This window comes from Nansenia antarctica (assembly GCF_963989245.1).
Source record: "Nansenia antarctica genome assembly, chromosome: 1".
Taxonomy (NCBI): domain Eukaryota; kingdom Metazoa; phylum Chordata; class Actinopteri; order Argentiniformes; family Microstomatidae; genus Nansenia; species Nansenia antarctica.
In genome coordinates, this window is record NC_137674.1 from 28,040,445 (window position 1) to 28,059,295 (window position 18,851).

General features: G+C 48.1%; 1 protein-coding gene across 1 annotated transcript; it reads right to left on the reverse strand.

Moving 5' to 3' along the window:
• Positions 1–1,879: 1,879 nt before the first annotated feature.
• Positions 1,880–17,425, reverse strand: ythdf2 (YTH N6-methyladenosine RNA binding protein F2). The gene is made up of 5 exons (XM_080550532.1): positions 17,066–17,425; positions 15,612–15,691; positions 12,400–14,043; positions 4,087–4,149; positions 1,880–2,135 (listed from the first exon to the last, which is right to left on the reverse strand). Exons 1-5 carry the CDS (start codon positions 17,112–17,114, stop codon positions 2,106–2,108), a joined length of 1,866 nt encoding a protein of 621 aa, XP_080406658.1. The 5' UTR covers positions 17,115–17,425; the 3' UTR covers positions 1,880–2,105.
• Between the last annotated feature and the right edge of the window lie 1,426 nt (positions 17,426–18,851).

Genomic DNA, 18,851 nt, shown 5'->3' on the forward strand with positions numbered 1-18,851 from the left:
TACCGTGAAGTATACTGAATGACCAAGAATGATGAACAAACACTCCAAACAACTAGTCCCTCACTTCCTTCCCAAACCATGACTGTGTCCAGAACCAGCCACACACCAGTGGTACACAGTCCTGGTCCAGGAGATGCAGGCGGTCCATGTTTTTGTCCCAGCCTGTTGACCCAATCAACAGATTTTTAAAGGCTTGACTTTATTGGGACAAAACACCTGTAGGACTGCAGGTGAGTCTTCCATCAACATTGCTAAAAGAAACTAGGGTTATTCTGATCAATCTCGTGATATTTTATTTTTTAAATAAGCCTGGGATTTCCTTTAGCAACTTTGATGGAATAGGCCCCAGGTCTCCAGGACCAGGTGGGTATCCCATCAACATCCCTAAAGGAAAATCAAAGCTTATTTTTGATAAGTCTTGCAAGATGTATCAAAATAAGACAAGATTTTTAAATAAATCGCAAATATGCCAGGATTTCCCTTGAGCAACTTTGATGAAAAACCTCCCAGGAGTGAGGCTTGCAGCCCTACAAACACCACTGAACTCTGGACAACCCCGGAACTGAAGAAGGAAACACACCTCAGCTTCGTGGAGCATCTTTATTATGCCACAGATGAAAGCCAGTAGTTTTCCGTTTTGTTTTTTTAGAGGACTTTTTTTTTTCTCTCTCACCAACAGTAATATTCTGCTACGGTGGTGATCGTGGTGTGATGGTTGAGCAGCCAGTGGAGGGGGGGGGATGGTGGATGGGATAGTGGTTAAAGGTGCAGGGGGGAGGGAGAGGAGAGGGGTACCTTGTGGGAATTAAGTGGTGGAGGTGGGACAGCTAGGGGTTAACTAGGTAATAAAACATTCAATTAGCCAAAAACACGGTAAATAAAGAGATGAGGATGCAGAGGAGAGACAACAGGTGATTACAGTCAGTCAGTGAAACAAGGGGAATGCACACAGGGTCTGCTGAGTATACCACATTTATTACTTTTGAACTGATTAATAGAACCAGAGTGGGGACAAGGCCACTCACATTGCTGTCTTTAAGAAACGGAGGAAAGGAGAAAAAAAAAAGAGAGAAAGAAAGAAAGAAAGAAAAGCAGCCCCATAGCAATGACGAACGTGTCCAAGGTAAGAGGGGGTTACGGTAAACCAGTCCAGGAGACAGAGACAGGTGGCAAACACAGCCCAAATGTGTACTCTATAAAATTATACAATGACCAAGGCTAAACTTAACAATTCCTTCCACATATGACGACTCCCACCCTCCCCCCCACCTCTCCTCTCCTCTCCTCTCCCTCCATCCATCCCTCCATCCATCCCACTGCTGCCCAACACAAAATGCAAACACAGGGCTGATCCCCAACATTGGTTTACTTGTCTTAAATAAACAGAAGGTGGAAGCGTAAAGAAACGAACTCTGGAGGGGCGTGACGACGGAGCTCACGACCATTATCCACAGAGAGAGATCCCGCTGCGTCCTGACTGGTCGTTTTTTTTAATTCCCCACGGAGATCCCACCGCATCCTGAATAGCCGGTTTTTTAAATTCCCCACAGAGGTCGAGATCCCACCGAGTCCTGACTGGTCGGTTTTAACTCCCCGTTAGGAGGCGGGGAGGGAGGGAAGGGGTTTACAAAGAAATGAGACAAACTTGCCCATCTTGACATGGGCCACTAGGGGGCGACACTAAACATTTCCTCTAGATCTTTTCTGTGAGAAGAGTTACAGACTTGCTCTTGGACTGTAAATACAGGAGGATCGATCTTAAAAAATCTTTAAAAAAAAAAGGAAATGAAAGGAAAAGTACGAGGGAAAAAAGAAAGCATATGTAGTGGAATGGGGGGGTGGGGTGGGGGCAAACAGAGATTCACCTAAGGATGCTATGCATTTAGTTGTAGTCCTATGGATAATCGTTTTCTTTTTCTTTTACTACAAGTTCGAAGTAAGTCTTTAAAGTCAAAAGAAATCAAGAAAGTCTTCATTTAGTTTTTCATTTCATTTTTTTTTGTCCTTGGTTAAATTTCCCTCCCCTGGCAGATCTGGATGTGATGGGGTGGAGAGGGGGAGGGGGGACGGGGGGCATTGCAGTCTTTTGCCCAAAGCAGCGACTGTTACTTGACACGTCCTTGGCCTTGGCGCTCCTGTGGGAAAAGAGAGGGAAGGAGGAAGAGAGGAGATGGTTTAGGGACCAGCATCAACATGACGACAGAAAAACTTGTGCAGAAACAGACCGCCTGAAAAGGCCGTCCGTTTCCATCTTTTTAAACCTGCTTTCAGGCTTACGAATAAATAAATAAAATAAAAGCAGTCTTCTACAACAGCATGTTTGAATACTGGATTCTGATTGGCTAGCAACAGTGGTAAATACCCTAACTCTCTTCAGTTCAGCTCCAACCGCATTTCCAGTATCAATGCGCCTCCCAATCAATCAGATTAAGAACACCTGTGCTGACCTACAACGCAATGGTTGATCTTGTTTATGGGACTATATTCTGTGGCGGAAGGATATAAGTATTCTGAAACGATTTATGACTGTAAATAAATGAATTTAATGTTACAACTGTGTATTTATTTTTTATATTATGTGGTGGCTGTTGTAGAAAAGCAATTTACCATTCATTCGAGGGCGGGGGGTTGTGGACTCATTTACCACTGGTACAGGGTTTTCCACAAACCCCTTCCTCTCATGGTAAATTGCTTACTTCTTATCTTTTTACTGACTCTGCTTTTTAAACACAAACACTTCTATCAATGTCTTTTTTCCATTAACTATTGTCTTTTTAAATGTTTTATCTATTTACTTCTTATATTTGCTTTTATTCATTGTAATTTTTATTTTCTTATGCTCCTCTTGCTGTATTTTTAAATAATGCATGTAAAGCACTTTGAATTGGCCCTGTTGTATGAAATGTGCTATACAAATAAACTTGCCTTGCCTTGCTTTTCTTTGTCTTTCTATTTATCTGTCCATCCCTGTTCTCTCCATGAGATGCAGCACGTTTGAGCGCTGAGAAAACAGCCAGGCTATAAATGTGTTACGATCACTAGTATTAGTCTGAATGAAAGGACGCAGGGGGGTATCCCATCCAGGGTTCCCACACCTTCTGAAACATCAAATTCAAGCACCTTTCAAGGACTTTCAAGACAACATTTCCTCAAATTCAAGGACCCAACACAGCATAGTTGAGACATAAATCGGAACTATCTGCTGACAGACAACAATTAAAGAGAGAGAGAGCGAGGCGAATTCAAGCACTTTCAATGACCCATGTCTATTTTCAAAAACTTTTAAGACCTTGATTTATTTTTCTCAAATTCACAAACTTTCAAGGATTTCAAGGACCCGTGGGAACCCTGTCCACCAACGTTTAAAAAAAAAAAAATTCTCACGAGACAAAATAAGCCTACATTTTCCTTGAGTGACGTTGATGGAATACCCCCCAGGATTGTGTAGAGCATATCAGAATCTCATTACGACAGCGCCACAGTAAAGGCATGTGTACTCATAGAAACATACGTCACAGTAATACATGACACTGATATGGTGTTATGTTTATGCATCCATCTGTGTGAGATCAAAGTGTGTAGGCTGTCTGGATATCACTCACAACATGTCAACACAGTGGTAGATACATGCATTTTAATACACCAACAGCACTAGTTTACTATGATCCATGACTGTTTAAATAGCACTAGTTTATTATGCTCCATCACTGTTTAAATAGGACTAGTTTACTATGAGCCATCACTGTTTAATATGCACTAGTTTACTATGAGCCATCACTGTTTAAATAACACTAGTTTACTATGAGCCATCACTGTTTAAATAGCACTAGTTTACTATGAGCCATCACTGTTTAAATAGCACTAGTTTACTATGAGCCATCACTGTTTAAATAACACTAGTTTACTATGAGCCAACACTGTTTAATATGCATCATATCTCAGGGAGGGAGGGACACAGGTGTTTGGGTGTGTGTGGGGGTGGGGTGGGCGTGTGACCTGAAGTCTGTAGTGACCGCTTGGGTTACAGAAACATGTACAGGTGTGCGTGTGTGTGTGTGTGTGCGTGTGTGCGTGTGTGCGTGTTACCTGAAGTCTGTAGTGACTCCTGCTGGGGTTACTGGGGTAAGGATCACTTCCCTGGACCTCCACCTGTCAGGACAACAACATCATTAGGCTTTTGTTAGGGCGTGCAAAAACAGGAAATGTGATAGTTGGTCACCAGCGCCTCGGCTCAGAGCACAGGCAGGGAGACAGGAGGGGGGAGAGAGGGACGGGAAAGGGGACAGAGAGACAGACAGGACAGGGGAGAGAGGGACAGGACGGGTGAGGCGGACAGGACAGGGGACAGAGAGACAGACAGGACAGGTGGAGAGAGAGACAGGGGAGAGAGGAACAGGAGGGGAGAGGGGGACGGGACAGGTGGAGAGACAGAAGGGACAGGACAGGAGAAAGGGACGAGACAGGGGAGAGAGACAGACAGGACAGGTGGGGAGAGAGAGACAGGACAGGTGGGGAGAGGAACAGGAGGGGGGGAAGGGAACAGGATGGGAGAGAGACATAGGACAGGGGAGAGAGGGACGGGAGAGAGGGAGACAGACGGGACAGGTGGAGAGACAGACAGGATAGGTGGAGAGAGAGAGAGACAGACAGGACAGGCGGGGAGAGAGACAGGACAGGCGGGGAGAGAGAGAGGGACAGGTGGGGAGAGACAGACAAGACAGGTGGAGAGACAGACAGGACAGGTGGAGAAACAGACAGGACAGGTGGAGAGACAGACAGGACAGGTGGGGAGAGAGACAGACAGGACAGGTGGAGAGAGAGAGGGACGGGACAGGTGGAGAGAGAGAGAGGGATGGGACAGGTGGGGAGAGAGAGAGGGAAAGGACAGGTGGGGAGACAGACAGGACAGGTGGGGAGACAGACAGGACAGGTGGGGAGACAGACAGGACAGGTGGGGAGAGAGAGGGACAGGTGGGGAGAGAGAGACAGGACAGATGGGGAGAGAGAGACAGGGACAGGTGGGGAGAGAGACAGGACAGGTGGGGAGAGAGACAGGACAGGTGGGGAGAGAGACAGGACAGGTGGGGAGAGAGACAGTACAGGACAGGTGGGGAGAGAGACAGACAGGACAGGTGGGGAGAGAGACAGACGGGACAGGTGGGGAGAGAGACAGACGGGACAGGTGGGGAGAGAGACAGACGGGACAGGTGGGGAGAGAGACAGACGGGACAGGTGGGGAGAGAGACAGACGGGACAGGTGGGGAGAGAGACAGACGGGACAGGTGGGGAGAGAGACAGACGGGACAGGTGGGGAGAGAGACAGACAGGACAGGTGGGGAGAGAGACAGGACAGGTGGGGAGAGAGACAGACGGGACAGGTGGGGAGACAGACAGGACAGGTGGGGAGACAGGACAGGTGGGGAGACAGACAGGACAGGTGGGGAGAGAGACAGGACAGGACAGGTGGGGAGGGGGACGGGACAGGCACATTCTGTTTCTTTGGCCTTCACCCAGAAGTCCTCGTCCCCTCCTCCTCCACCACGGGTGTCCACTCAAGGGAAAAGGGGGACACCATCACTATCCAGGTCAGACAGGAACACATCAACAAATTGCCGTTAGGATTAACAGAGATTAATTAACATGATTGACGCTGCATTCAATCACCTCTCGGAAATACTTATAACTTATAGGACATTTTACGACTGGGCGACTCGATTACGGAGATTAAGGACTTTCCGCACACTCTACAGCTACAACGGACTCAGCCAATGGTGAGCTTGACGCAAGATCCTATGGTACATATTGATGAAGCTCAGAGTTTTTGAAGAGTACATGAATGCAGCATTTAAACTAGGGCAGTACATCTTGTCTTTGGATAAAGGCGTCTGCTAAACCATGTCTAGAATGTAAACGGACTGCACTTACACACGCATTCACACACCAATGGCGGCAGGCTACCATGCAAGGCGCCGGCCCGCTCATTGGGAGCAATTTGGGGTTTAGTGCCTTGCCCAAGGACACCTCGGCACATGGCCAGGACTCAGGAGGAGCTGGGGATCGAACCGCAGACCATGCGCTCATTAGACGCCAGCTCTACCTCCTCCTGAGCCACTGCCGCCCTATAAAAGCACCCCCCGCCCCCTAATCAATCCATCACTAATATCTAGGGATGCACGATATGCATTTTTTCCAACCGATACCGATGTTTACCCGCTTCTCGTGGCCGATAACCGATATGATAACCGATATATATATATTTATTTTTTTCCAAGCACCAGGGGAGCCCCCCCTCCCAAATTTCGTTGTTTGGTACCTGTACTATATCAATGACAATAAAGACCATTCAGATATAATTTCAGTTGATAACCTGTAGTTCATGCACACCTGAAAGTAAGAAACGCTATGTAGTGAGCAAAGATTGATGATTTAATATTCCATAGTGATCTCACCAAATCTAACTTACATCACTATTGTTAACACAACAAAGAGAACACTTCTGACTCTTCAAATGTTCATTTATTATTTCCTCTAACAAACAGAATCTGTTATAGACAGTGCACAATGCTTTTTTTAGCCAAGATCTGGCCTCCTTTTATGAAAACAAAAAAGGCTCACCTAAGAGTAATTAGATCAAAAAAGTGCATCTTGTCTATCCCTGTAAATTGAAAATGCATAAATAAAAGATCAAAAAATAAATAAATAAAGTGCATCAGTCAATACAAAAATAAAGACTTTTAAAGAACCAAAAGTTGTATAGAACTTGTACAGAAACTAGTGCCAAATGGCTGCTTAGTCTGCAGATAAACAGAATGACACAAGGCACATAGTAGGCTACACTAGTATGCTTAATAAAGCAAATGAAAAGGGCTGGGCTATGCTACTTTTAGTGCATGAGGATGAGGTAGGTTGTGATAAAGCCCATCAAACGTTTTGCATAAGAATTCAAAATAAATTGCACTGACATGGAAAAACAAAAAGTGCATGTTTTCCTTGTAAACAACTTGTCTTGTATAGCCTACATTCACATTCTCACCTAAATAATAGACACGTTTTCCATTGGTGTTCCCTAATGTACAAACTGAATACAATTCCTACCTCATAGAACCTTCCACTGTCCAAACATGGTTCCAAAAGCCCCGCGGATGGCTGTCGCAGTATGCGAACCGGAGAACTCCTGCGCATGCAGCAGTGTCTTCTTCATATTGAAGTCCTCATCCAGCCACTGGGCCGTCAAACTAAGCATACTGACTGGACTAACGGCAGAAGTCCATATGTCCATGGTAAAACTTATCTGGCTTACGCTAGTATCGATCAGACTAAGGATGTGTGTGGCGACTGTATCATACATAGCAGGCAGGCACACGTCTGCAAAATAGCGGCGGCTTGGGAGTGTATACCGGGGCTCTAAATGTGAAATTAGCTGGCGAAATCCTTTATCTTCTACTACAGAGAAAGGCTGGTCGTCGAGGGCCATCAACTCCATTATTTTTTCATTGATTGCTTGAGCCTTTGAGCTGTCTCGAGTGAACTTCCTGCAGTTTTCAAATGCGTGTTCAAGGCACAGCAGCTTTTTTTTCGCGGATAGGCTACCGTGTTCTGCTACTAGTGTTGATATTCCTTCCATACAGCGTGCTTGCAATGGTGAATCTTAAGGTGACTTATGAGATTCGTAGACCTTTGCCCTACTCTCCGAACTTTTGTCGAACATGTAGTGCGTTTTTGCACTATCTGCCTCAGAAACTGTGAAGAATGTCAGACACACCGAGGAAGGCATGTTTCGCTCTCGTCTCGTCTATACACACTGCGCGCGGCGGAAACCGGAAGCAGAAATATTTCCGGCTTCATTATCGGCTAAAATTTTATAAAACCGATAAATACCGAATTACCGATAAACATTAATTTCCCATTATCGGGCCGATAAATATCGGTGCCGATAATATAGTGCATCCCTACTAATATCAATGTGTGCAGGCGGTGTGACAGGTGGGGTTCGAACCAGGGTGTCCCACGTGAAAGACCCAAGCATCTACCATCAGGCCAAAAGTCGTCTCTCGGTCAGGGCTACCTCACCATGAGGGTGTGACTCCCAACCACCTCTGCTACAGCAGAAACACACGGTGGAACTTCACTTTCTAGGTCACATAAGGACGCGGGGTGTCGGGAGAGATTCAGTTCCACGTTGGATCGATGCCTCTGCAACCTCTGAGACGTGCAGGAACATATCTGTCTACAGGGTTCCTACAAGGTGCAACAAGTAACATTTAAGACCTTTAGACCTTTTTTATAGATAACTTTGAATAGAATTTTAGACCTATTCGCTACACCATATGACAGCTTTTTGTCATCCTCGAGGGGATGAAATTAGGGATTTCACTGCCATACAGACAAAAAAGAAAGCAAATTGGCATTTTTGGGGTTCCAGCTTGATTAATTTCCACATAAATAGATGTGGTCAGACTGATTTCCTTGCAGGATCTCATTTTTAAGACCGAGCACCTAATGTTTTGACCGAATAACTGACTTTTAGACCTTTTTAGGCCTTATAGGTTTGCCTGCTGGATTTTAGACTTTAAAGCTTTTTAAGACCAGCAGAACCAGCAGACCACCAGAACCCTGTTCTAGAGGGAAACACTCCCCAGAGGTGGTGAAGAGTGTGGGGGTTTAGGGACTCTAGTCATACATTCTGAGGTTAGCCCCTGGCACACAGGACAGGACCCACATTAGTGGTTACATTTGCAACATGATGTACGTTCTGTAAACTTGGGAGCCTCCGCGGGATCTGTCGACATCTTCGCCTGCGTATGAAGAAGCGTGCTATAAATAAAGGTTGATGAAACGATAACCAAAACATCAGACCTACCAGAAGGGACCCTTATCCAGCCAACATCCACATCATGACGCAGACCCCAACAGACACGGCACGCGTTACAGAGGCGAACCAGCCAATTACAACCTCTGATCTTAAGACAGAAACTGCCTAAATATCCATTTTTTTAAAAAAAGCCCAAGCACTAGGAATGAGACGAAACACAGCAGCAGCTAGGAACGTCATGGCGGGCGCTAAATTTAGAGCGCGATTGTTCCCAACGAGACAATGAATGAATAGCTGTACACCCCAACACCCATTAAGACGCCACAAACATGAATCTCTTCTGGTTGCGTAAGATCACCGCAGCCCCCCCCCCCCCCCCCCCTTCCAACACCAGAGTAGTGCTGAAACCACCCCAGACAGCCTACCGGTTACACATTATGCTAAGCACGTTACTTTGAATATTCAAATGCTTCCTGGTATGTCAGAAGCATTTCTGTTTCGTTTCTGGTGGTCAGCGAAGAGAAACTGCTGGCATTTCAGCCCAGGAACAGCTTGGCTGGCCCGATTTTCATCATGTTTGGCTGGCTCAGAGAGAAGTTTCACAGCACCTTCCGTTGAAGTGATATAGGCCTTCTAGTCTACAGCCAGAGCATTGATTCAAGCCCTCCCATCTGAGCAACTAACTCTCCTCTATCGATTCCTACTAAGCAACAGCTATGGAGTGAACGTTAGTTATATTATTAGTGCATAGTCCATGACAAGCAGGCATAAGAAAAGACTAAAACATCATGACAACAACATCAACCCGGGAGTATTAACCGAGTAATATTCATTCCATGTTTAACTCCCCAATAGCCCGTGGCGGTCCAGTGGTCTAGCACCGTGGTCTACAGTGCACACATATGCCCATGTCGGCATGGATTCAAATCCGGCCCATGCCCTGCTGACATGCCCTCTCTCTCCCTTCTCCTTACTTTCCTGTCTGTCTTCACTGTATCTGTCCAATAAACTGAAAAATATGAGTGGGACTGCCCCACTCCCCCAAAAAAAAGCCTAACTTCCCAACAGCCCAAACACATTCATTCCCAGGGAGGCTGGTGGAGGTAGACATCGGAGGACAGGCTCATTGTAAAGCATGGAATGAGGAATGGTATGAAACACACGTTTTAATCCATTCCACGCATTACAATGAACCCGTCCTGCGATTCCTACCTCCACCAGCCTCCCCAGACTCGTTCCATAGCTTTACTTCCATAACGCGCATGAGTCAGTGTTCCCCCTTCTGCATCGACCTAAACGCGACTGGACCGCCACTGTACTTGAGTCAGCACTCAGTTTAAGCTCCACAAGTTAAAACCATGTGATTAAGGAGTCATAGCAAAATGTCATTCAGAAAGAATCTGATGACTTTGACATTTGGAAGAACATGATACCTTTCTGGCATTATGCGAATTCATATCTGTAGGCCATCATCACCACACACGCTGCAGCAGAGTGTCAATGTGTTCCTACACGTCAGGATGATTAACACACTGTACAGGAGATGATTAACACACTGTACAGGACCACACAAATCACAATCCGTATCTGGTACATCGAGTGGAACAACGGGTGAGGACCTCGACTTTGTGCGCCACTGCTTGCTTGCAAAATTAGATTAAACGCCGTGGTTTTTGCAAGCGAGCACAGTTGCATGTTGTTGTTTTTTCTAGTCCTCTTGCACCTGCTGCTACAAAATTAGGTGCACATACTTTCATTATTCATAGAGGAACACTTGAAAAAAACATTCTTACTTCTTCTTGCAATAGCTCCAAATCAGATGAACTAACATGAAACAAATTATTGCACACAGTCAAGGACACAAAGTTCAACCACATTGCTCTATTTGAAGTTGTTCCATTGTTACACCAGACCTGGATGGACCAAAAACAGTATTTGTTTCAATGTTTCAAAAGTGAGTGATTGCTTGAACCAGTCTGCAGAGACAGGTGGGGAGGTTAAAGACTTTTGGGACTTAACAGGGGTGCAAACTGGCGATGGCCCGAAAAGTTGACAAAGCGCTTTACAATGGCCTCTCGTTCACACATACATTCACACACCAATGGCGGCAAACTACCATGCAAGGCGCTGGCCCGCTCATTGGGTGCAATTTGGGGTTCAGTGTGTTGCCCAAGGACACCTCGCCATATGGCCAGCCGGGGTTCAAACCACCAATCATTAGACACCGGCTCTACCCCTGCACCACCCCAGTTCACCATGACTGTTCACCACACTGTCTGGAATTGTACCTAGCTGCCTGAAGCTAAAAGCAGCGAAGTTTAGCAGACAGGAAGGTTAGTTAGCTCTTGCATCGTGTGACTCAGATGAGACGTAGACACCGCACCCACCCCATTTTTTTTTGCAGATCTACACGATTCACGTGGATTACCTATTTTGAGGTAAAAACTAATTTAGCAGAACGGTGACATGTTTGGACCCCTGGACTATTTATTTGGGTCTAATGCACTAGACAAGATACGTCAAGCACAGCAAAGTATCTGAACACTATCAGACACGCACACACACACATACACACATACACACACTGAGCTGTGACGTGGGACTAAAGTGCGCTGCGTTCACCAACTCATCAGGGACTTCCTGAACACAACCACAGGCTTAGGCACGCAAATATGTAGGTTACAGGCGTTTTATACAACACTATTTTTGTGTGTCTAGTTTTATCAGTGTCTAAATTAGTACAATACCTTTAATCCATAACAGCCAATCTAGTCATAGGCTTTATAGTTTATTTACATTCCCTGCAGTTTTGTGGAGGTCTCAGCTTGAAAACTTATGATCATCTACCTATCCCCAGCCAACACCCTGATACTCTTTGGTGATTGGTTAATGTAAGATGTCCATCATCCCTGTGTAACCACAGTCTCTTGGAGACACAGATTGTGAGGTCATCGTGTGTGTCAGCAGCCCCTGTGCCCAACACTGCACAACTAGAGCATGCAGGGTAAAGAGCAGAGGCTGCTGGGAGCCCTGGGGTGTGGAGGGGACTTGGGCAATCAGACCTTTTACAGCTCATCATCGACCTTCAGTTGTCTACCTGCCTCAGCTGATCTAAGAGGTTGCTGGTGTTGTGCATGGCTGGAGCACCAGATGGGAAGGGTAAATACTTGTGGGACTTTCATTGTTTTCTGTTGCTAAACAACATCTGTGCTCGCTGTAGTACGACTATCACTTTATTCTACGTCATTACTACTTACTTTACTTATTTATCTTTATTCTATTATTGTTGATTTATTTAGTATCTTGCTGCAATGCCAATGTTGAAGATCCTAAGCCTAAGAATTTTACTCTCGAGTACCTGTACATTGGATGTAATAAAAGCAATTCTGATCTAAATCAAGCACAGCAAAGTATTTGAAAGTGTTTTTCGAACACTATTTCGAACACAGGACTGCGTTTTTCCCGCATACACACACAAGCACACTATCACAGCTTCCCACTTCTCTCTCTCCGGCTAACAGAAAACAAGATTCCAAGATCTCCTTCCATGGAAGGAAAAGCGGCAACGACTTGGGCTATTTCTTTACCTTTTTCACACACTCCTCCTCCTCCTGACGCTTCTCGTAGTGAGAGAAGTCGTCGAAGATGGAGGTGCTGTGCTTGTATCCGGCGATGATCTTCAGCACTTGCCGCGCCTTGTCCAGAGGGACCTCCTGCGTGTCCCGCGAGTTGGTGACCGGCTTGTTCTCGTTGTTCTCCAGGCGGATGTGCCGCAGCTGGCTGTTGGGAACGTCCTTAACGAAGATCCAGCGCACGTCGAAGCGGCCCTTCCACTTGTCCTGCGACCACACGCCCGCGCAGGTGTTGTAGTCCACGGGCGAGCGCATCTCCGCCACGCCGCAGAAGTGGCCGCTGCCGTTGACGCTGAACAGCAGGAAGAGCGGGCCCTTGGCGCCCAGCGACCGGTACGCAGCGTCCAGACGCTTGTTGCCGTGCTCCGTGCTGCACCAGATGTTGTACTTGATGGAGCGGTGGATGTCGTCCTCCGAGTAGCTCTTGATGATAAACACGCGGCCCTGCTTGGGGTTCCAGTCGAAGTCCTTGGGGTTGTAGTTGTTGACCAGGCGCAGCTTCTCCAGGACGGGGTGCGGCTCCGCGGGCACCGGGGCCCCTCCTACTCCAGAGTTAGGGGGCGACTGGCCCGCACCGCCCCCGCCACCCCCGGCGTCCCCGAAGCCGTTGGCGCGGTTCCGCGGGGGGACCCAGCGGGTGGGCTGGGAGGGAGGCGGGGGGCCCTGGTTGAGCTGCTGCATCGGACCCCCCATCCCTGGTTGTCCATTGGGGGGCAGCTGATGCTGTCCGAGCTGGGCGGACTGGGGCATCATCTGCCCGTTGCTGAGGGGCAGCTGGGGAGTGCCTCCGGCGGTCGCCCCCGGCTGGGGCGAGGCCTGGTTGGGGGGCTGGCCGTTGCTGGGGACGGGGGCCTGCTGGGGGGCGGAGGCTTTAGGCATGGTGCCCTTGTTGTCCCACGTGCCGATGTCCATGTTGTGTTTGATGGGCGGAGGCGGCAGGTTGCCCGCCATGCCGCCCTTGGTCTTCAGCTTGGGCTGCGGCTTGGCCGGCTTGCTGGCAATGTCCGCCCAGGAGGCGGGCTTGGCGGGGGCGATGGAGACCGGGGGCATGATGGGGGGGCCCAGGGGGAGGCCGGACACCTGGCCGAGGGACCCCACGGGGAGGCTGGACCCCACCACCTTGGGGGCCATGTCCCCCCCGGCGCCAATCTTAAGCCCCTGCATGCCCTGGTCCAAGCTGTTCATGCCAGGGGCCTTGTTGAGGGGCTCGTTGGCGGGGAAGGGGGACTGTCCGTCGATCATGGCGCCCCCTAGCGAGCTGGGGGCGTAGGCGTAGTTGCTGCTGTAGCCGGAGCTCTGTGTGGACTGTCCCTGCGAGCTGCTGTTGCCCCAGGCAGAGAAGTCGATGCCACTGGGGAAGAAGTTGAACCCGTGCTGTCCCAAGAAAGGGTTGTTCCCCAGGGGCCCCGGCTGGCCAAACATGGCGTCCGGCAGGAAGTGGTGCTCCCCGTTGCTCAGCTGTCCGTAGGAGGTCAGGTAGGGCATGGGGGGGTCCCCGCCGGTGGACCATGCTGCCTCGTTCAGGGAGTAGGAGAATCCTATGGAGGGGCTGTAGTAGCTGGGCATGTAGGAGTCAGACATGGCCGTATAGGCATTGCTCTGGGGGAAACAAGACAAGACGGGTGTCAGACATGGAGGCTTAATGTTACGTTCCAACAGCATCAGACATCCCTACATTTGTCATTAAGACAACACTCTAGTCATAGGCTTTATTTACATTCGCTGCATAGTTTTATTTGCGGAGGTCTCAGCTTGAAAACTTATGATCATCTACCTATCCCCAGCCAACACCCTGACGCTCTCTACATTTGTCATTAAGACAACGCTCTAGTCATAGGCTTAGACACACAAATATGTAGGTTAACAATATTAGAGGTGTTTTATACAACACTATGTGTGTGTCTAGTTTTATCAATGTCTAAATTAGTACAATCATCTCTTTAATCCATAACAGCTGTTCTAGTCATAGGCTTTATTTACATTCCCTGCATAGTTTTGTTTGTAGAGGTCTCAGCTTGAAAACTAAATGATCATCTACCTATCCCCAGCCAACACCCTGATGCTCTCTGGTGATTGGGTTAATGTAAGATGTCCATCATCCCTGTGTAACCACAGTCTCTTGGAGACACAGATTGTGAGGTCATCGTGTGTGTCAGCAGCCCCTGTGCCCAACACTGCACAACTAGAGCATGCAGGGTAAAGAGCAGAGGCTGCTGGGAGCCCTGGGGTGTGGAGGGGACTTGGGCAATCAGACCTTTTATAGCTCATCATCGACCTTCAGGTGTCTACCTGCCTCGGCTGATCTAAGCCTTTGTTAGAGTATCAGACTTCATTACATTTGTCATTAAGACGACGCTCTCGTCCAAAGCAACTCTGAAGCATCTACACATCACAACGATCGCTAGTAAATATCCTAAGCTAACTGGACAGGACAGACCATCAATATGATGATCGATCGATCCCTTCCTCCCTCCCCTCCCCGTCTGCCTCCTACAGTGGACCTGAGTCCACTCCCACATCAGTGGACTTGCTCAACAAGGAAACAAGTGACATGGAACCCCAACAAAGGGATGCTGCATTCTGTTGGCCGGGCGACTGCAGGCTCCATTACATAAGACACCGGATGAATAGAAACAATCATTCTATTTCTACGCTCCATTATCTCCATCGCAGCCGCTTTGCATTTACATTTACGACAGCCGCCAACACCACCGCCCGAATCAAGAGGGCCCCCAATCCTGCGTGCCATGCGAGGATACATGACAACATAATTACACTAATTGTCCTCTTAATGCTAAGAGAGGTATTGCCAGTGCTTGTAAACAAGGAAGAGATGAGCAAATCCTCTATGGAGTGTTTAAGTGCCAATTACTGGAGATACCCATAATGACTTGGTGGTGTTGGGGAGCCGTTTACTGTAAAGCTCGACACTGCAAACCAGTTATCCCCGTTTGTGTTTAATGGCTTGTGTATAAGGTGTCGGCGTTCTGCATTATAACTATGAATCACCCATCCTGTTGTTGTGTAGTGCTTTTAAAATAAAGGCAATACCCAAATTGGGTCACATTTATCAGACGCCTTTATCCAAAGCGACTTACAAATACACCTGTCTAAGTAAGTGCATGAATGATGCATGGTAGTGGGAGCGTTCAACTGGCGAGACTCACCTGTCTGGCCTGAGTGTTCAGGTAAGGCTCGAACTCATCATCATTCAAAGTATCCTTTTGGGTCACGGCTCCGTTTTGCACTGGAAAAAAAGAGTAAAAGACATCCGTTTAAAAACCAAAGTTTGTACCATGTCACATGAGACAGCGAGGGAGGGAGGGAGTATGATACCGACTTGTGCATCCCAGCCACCCACACTTGTCGCTGGTTGTCATGGGTATAACAGCTAAGACAGGAAGTCTTGAAGCTTGATAAGAAATCAGTAGTGTTACACAACAACATCTCACGGCCAAAACCTTACAACACAATGCTTTACGCCCTATTCTAAACATGCTAAATGGTTTGGTCAGCGGGAAACTCGTGTTTTACTGGAAGAGCGCGGTAATGAGCTCGACGGCAGGAGAGGAAAACAAAACACATGTTTGGTGAGACGCGCAGCGGAAAAGTCCCAGCTTATCACCGCCTGACACGGGCTACCTAACTAGCAAACAGGCCTCAAAGTTTCCCCACAAAGTCATTGTTTTAGAGTTCATTCACTGTTTGTTTTTTAAACGGAGAGACTACACACTTATTGATGACGGGCCTGCTAGCTCGCAGGAGCGGCGTGTTGAGAGACGTGTCACTGGCACGATGCGTCGTTAGCATGGTTAGCATCGTTAGCTGTGTTGACGAGCGCCAAACATCCCTGTACTCAGTCCGCCAGCAGAGACTGACACCAGCCTGTTCACACTGCGTGGGAGGCGCAGGGTTAGAGCATCGGTTAGCCTGCTAGCTAACGAACACTTTGCATACAACTAAACGCGTTTCTACAGAGACGCGAGAACCAGTCCAGATGAGCAGACAGTGAAAGCTAGCTCCGCTGGCAGCGAGATAACGCGACGCGGAAGCTACACGGCTAACGTTAGTTAGCATCTCTGCTGGTCGGCGCTGACGGGGGGCTAGCTGCCTGGCTAACCAGCGGAGTTGTGCCTCAAATGACACACCGATGGGATGATAACACGTTTAGAGCTATGTCAGGAATGTCCGTCAAATATTTTAAAAAAAAGTCTACTCATGACGCAACAGAAATGAGTAAATGTGTTCCCTGATGCGGACAAGTACGGAAGCAGAAAGGGCGCTTCTGGCCTGCAGGGCTACCAGGGCTAGGCTAGCTGAGCTCCTCGGTTAGTAATGTAGCTCACTCTACTCTCCTCTCCTCTCTCTCCCCCGGTGAAGCTCTAACATGACGGCCGTTTTCAGAGCACTATTCTCGGACTCCAGACCATCGTGAACACCACGGTTCTCCTCTCTCTACCCCGGTGACGCTCTATCACGAAAGGCCGCTTCTGGCCTGCGGGGCTAGGCTAGCTAAGCTCCTCGGTGGAGAAGTACGGAGGCCTGCAGGGCTAGGCTAGCTGAGCTCGCGCATCACATCCACGCAACGTCTCCACACCGCAGAGAACTGCTCATGTCTTACCTTTGTTCGCTTGGCCTTTCGGTCTCTGGATTGGGTCCAAGTGATTCATGAAGGTTTGATTTATGAGAAGAGAGGAAGGGGAAAAAAATAAAAAATAAATGTATATTCCCCACCAGTCAGTCTTGTGTAGCAGGTGGTTAAGGCCTACTGCACTGAGAGAGTCGCCCGGGTACTATCCTAGCTGCGGCTCGATGGAGAATGTGGCCCTCGTAAAGAAGGGTTCACAAAGTGGCTCTCTTTACCTGTTCGAGAAAACTGGTGGCTGACATGTCTTTTTCCCTGGAGCCGGTGTATTTAAATTGGCTTGTTTAAAGTACGCTGTATTCTATAAGAAAATGTCAATTGAAGAGTTTAGCCAAGTGCCCCTGTTCTCTCTAGCGCTTCGGTTCTACACAATGGCGGGCTGCAGTTCCTTCGCTGCCTCGGCGGTGAGAGACCTGCTGCTCAACATGGCTGGGCTGGCCGGGCTTCACCCACCACATTTATCTACGTCGAACAGGCGCTCTCTAGCGGTACGGAGGAGGAACTGGCACGATGCAGTGACTTATTGTAACTTTTATTTCTGATAACAGAGTCTCAACCCTCCGATTCCTGGGGGTGCACATACAGGATGACCTGTCCTGGAAGATCAACACAGCAGCCATCATCAAGAAGGCACAACAGCGGCTCTACTTCCTGAGAGTCCTCAGGAAAGACCACATCGGACAGGAGATGCTTGTGACCTTCTACCGCTGCGCAGTGGAGAGCATCCTCACCTACTGCATCTGCGTGTGGTTCTCCAGCTGCACAGCCGCAGAGAGGAATGCGCTACAGAGAGTCGTGAGATCGGCCCAGAAGATCACTGGCGCCCCCCTCCCCTCTCTGGAAGAGCTGTACAACACACGCTGCCTCAGGAAGGCCTCCAAGATCTCCAGAGACCCATCCCACCCTGGGTACGAACACTTTGCTCGGCTGCCCTCGGACAGGCGGTTCAGGACCATGTTCGCAAGGACAAACAGACTGAAGCTCAGCTTCTACCCCAGGGCCATTCAGGCCCTGAACACAGCAAAGACCTAGGTTCTAGGCCCTGGACAATCTAGACAATTTGATGGCAGCTACTAGATTGAAATCAAGTGCAATACTGAAACACAACTGTGAACATTTCAAACTTGCAAACTGCGACACTTTAAATGAATGTGCAATAACACTATGTGCAATATGACAACCCTAGGTTCAACATAAGGTTCAGAGATAGGAAATGTTAGAATAGGTATAGCATAGCATAGAGTACAGCTCAGTGTTTTATTTGTATAGTATAGTATAGTGGATAGTGTACATAGCCTTTATTTATGTAAACCAGCTCTTTTCCCTTCTTGTTTTTAGTTTTTTTCCTAGCACCAGGGGAGCCCCCCCTCCCAAATGTCGTTGTTTGGTACCTGTACTATATCAATGACAATAAAGACCATTCATTCATTCATTCATTCATTCATTCATTCATTCATTCATTCATTCATTCATTCATACATCCATAGGGCTTTCACACCGGCAGTTCCGAACGCCGGTTCGCGTTCGCATTCGGAAACCTCCGAACGTTGGCGCTGTCTGGCGAACGATACACTGGTATGAACGCGGGCTCGTTCGCCAGACAGCGCCAACGTTCGGAGGTTTCCGAACGCGAACGCGAACCGGCGTTCGGAACTGCCGGTGTGAAAGCCCTACCAGAGGAACACACACATGTATATTAATGTTAGAATTGCTGCCTGGTTCATTCATAGCATACATCACAGACGCTGTATTTAGTAGCGTT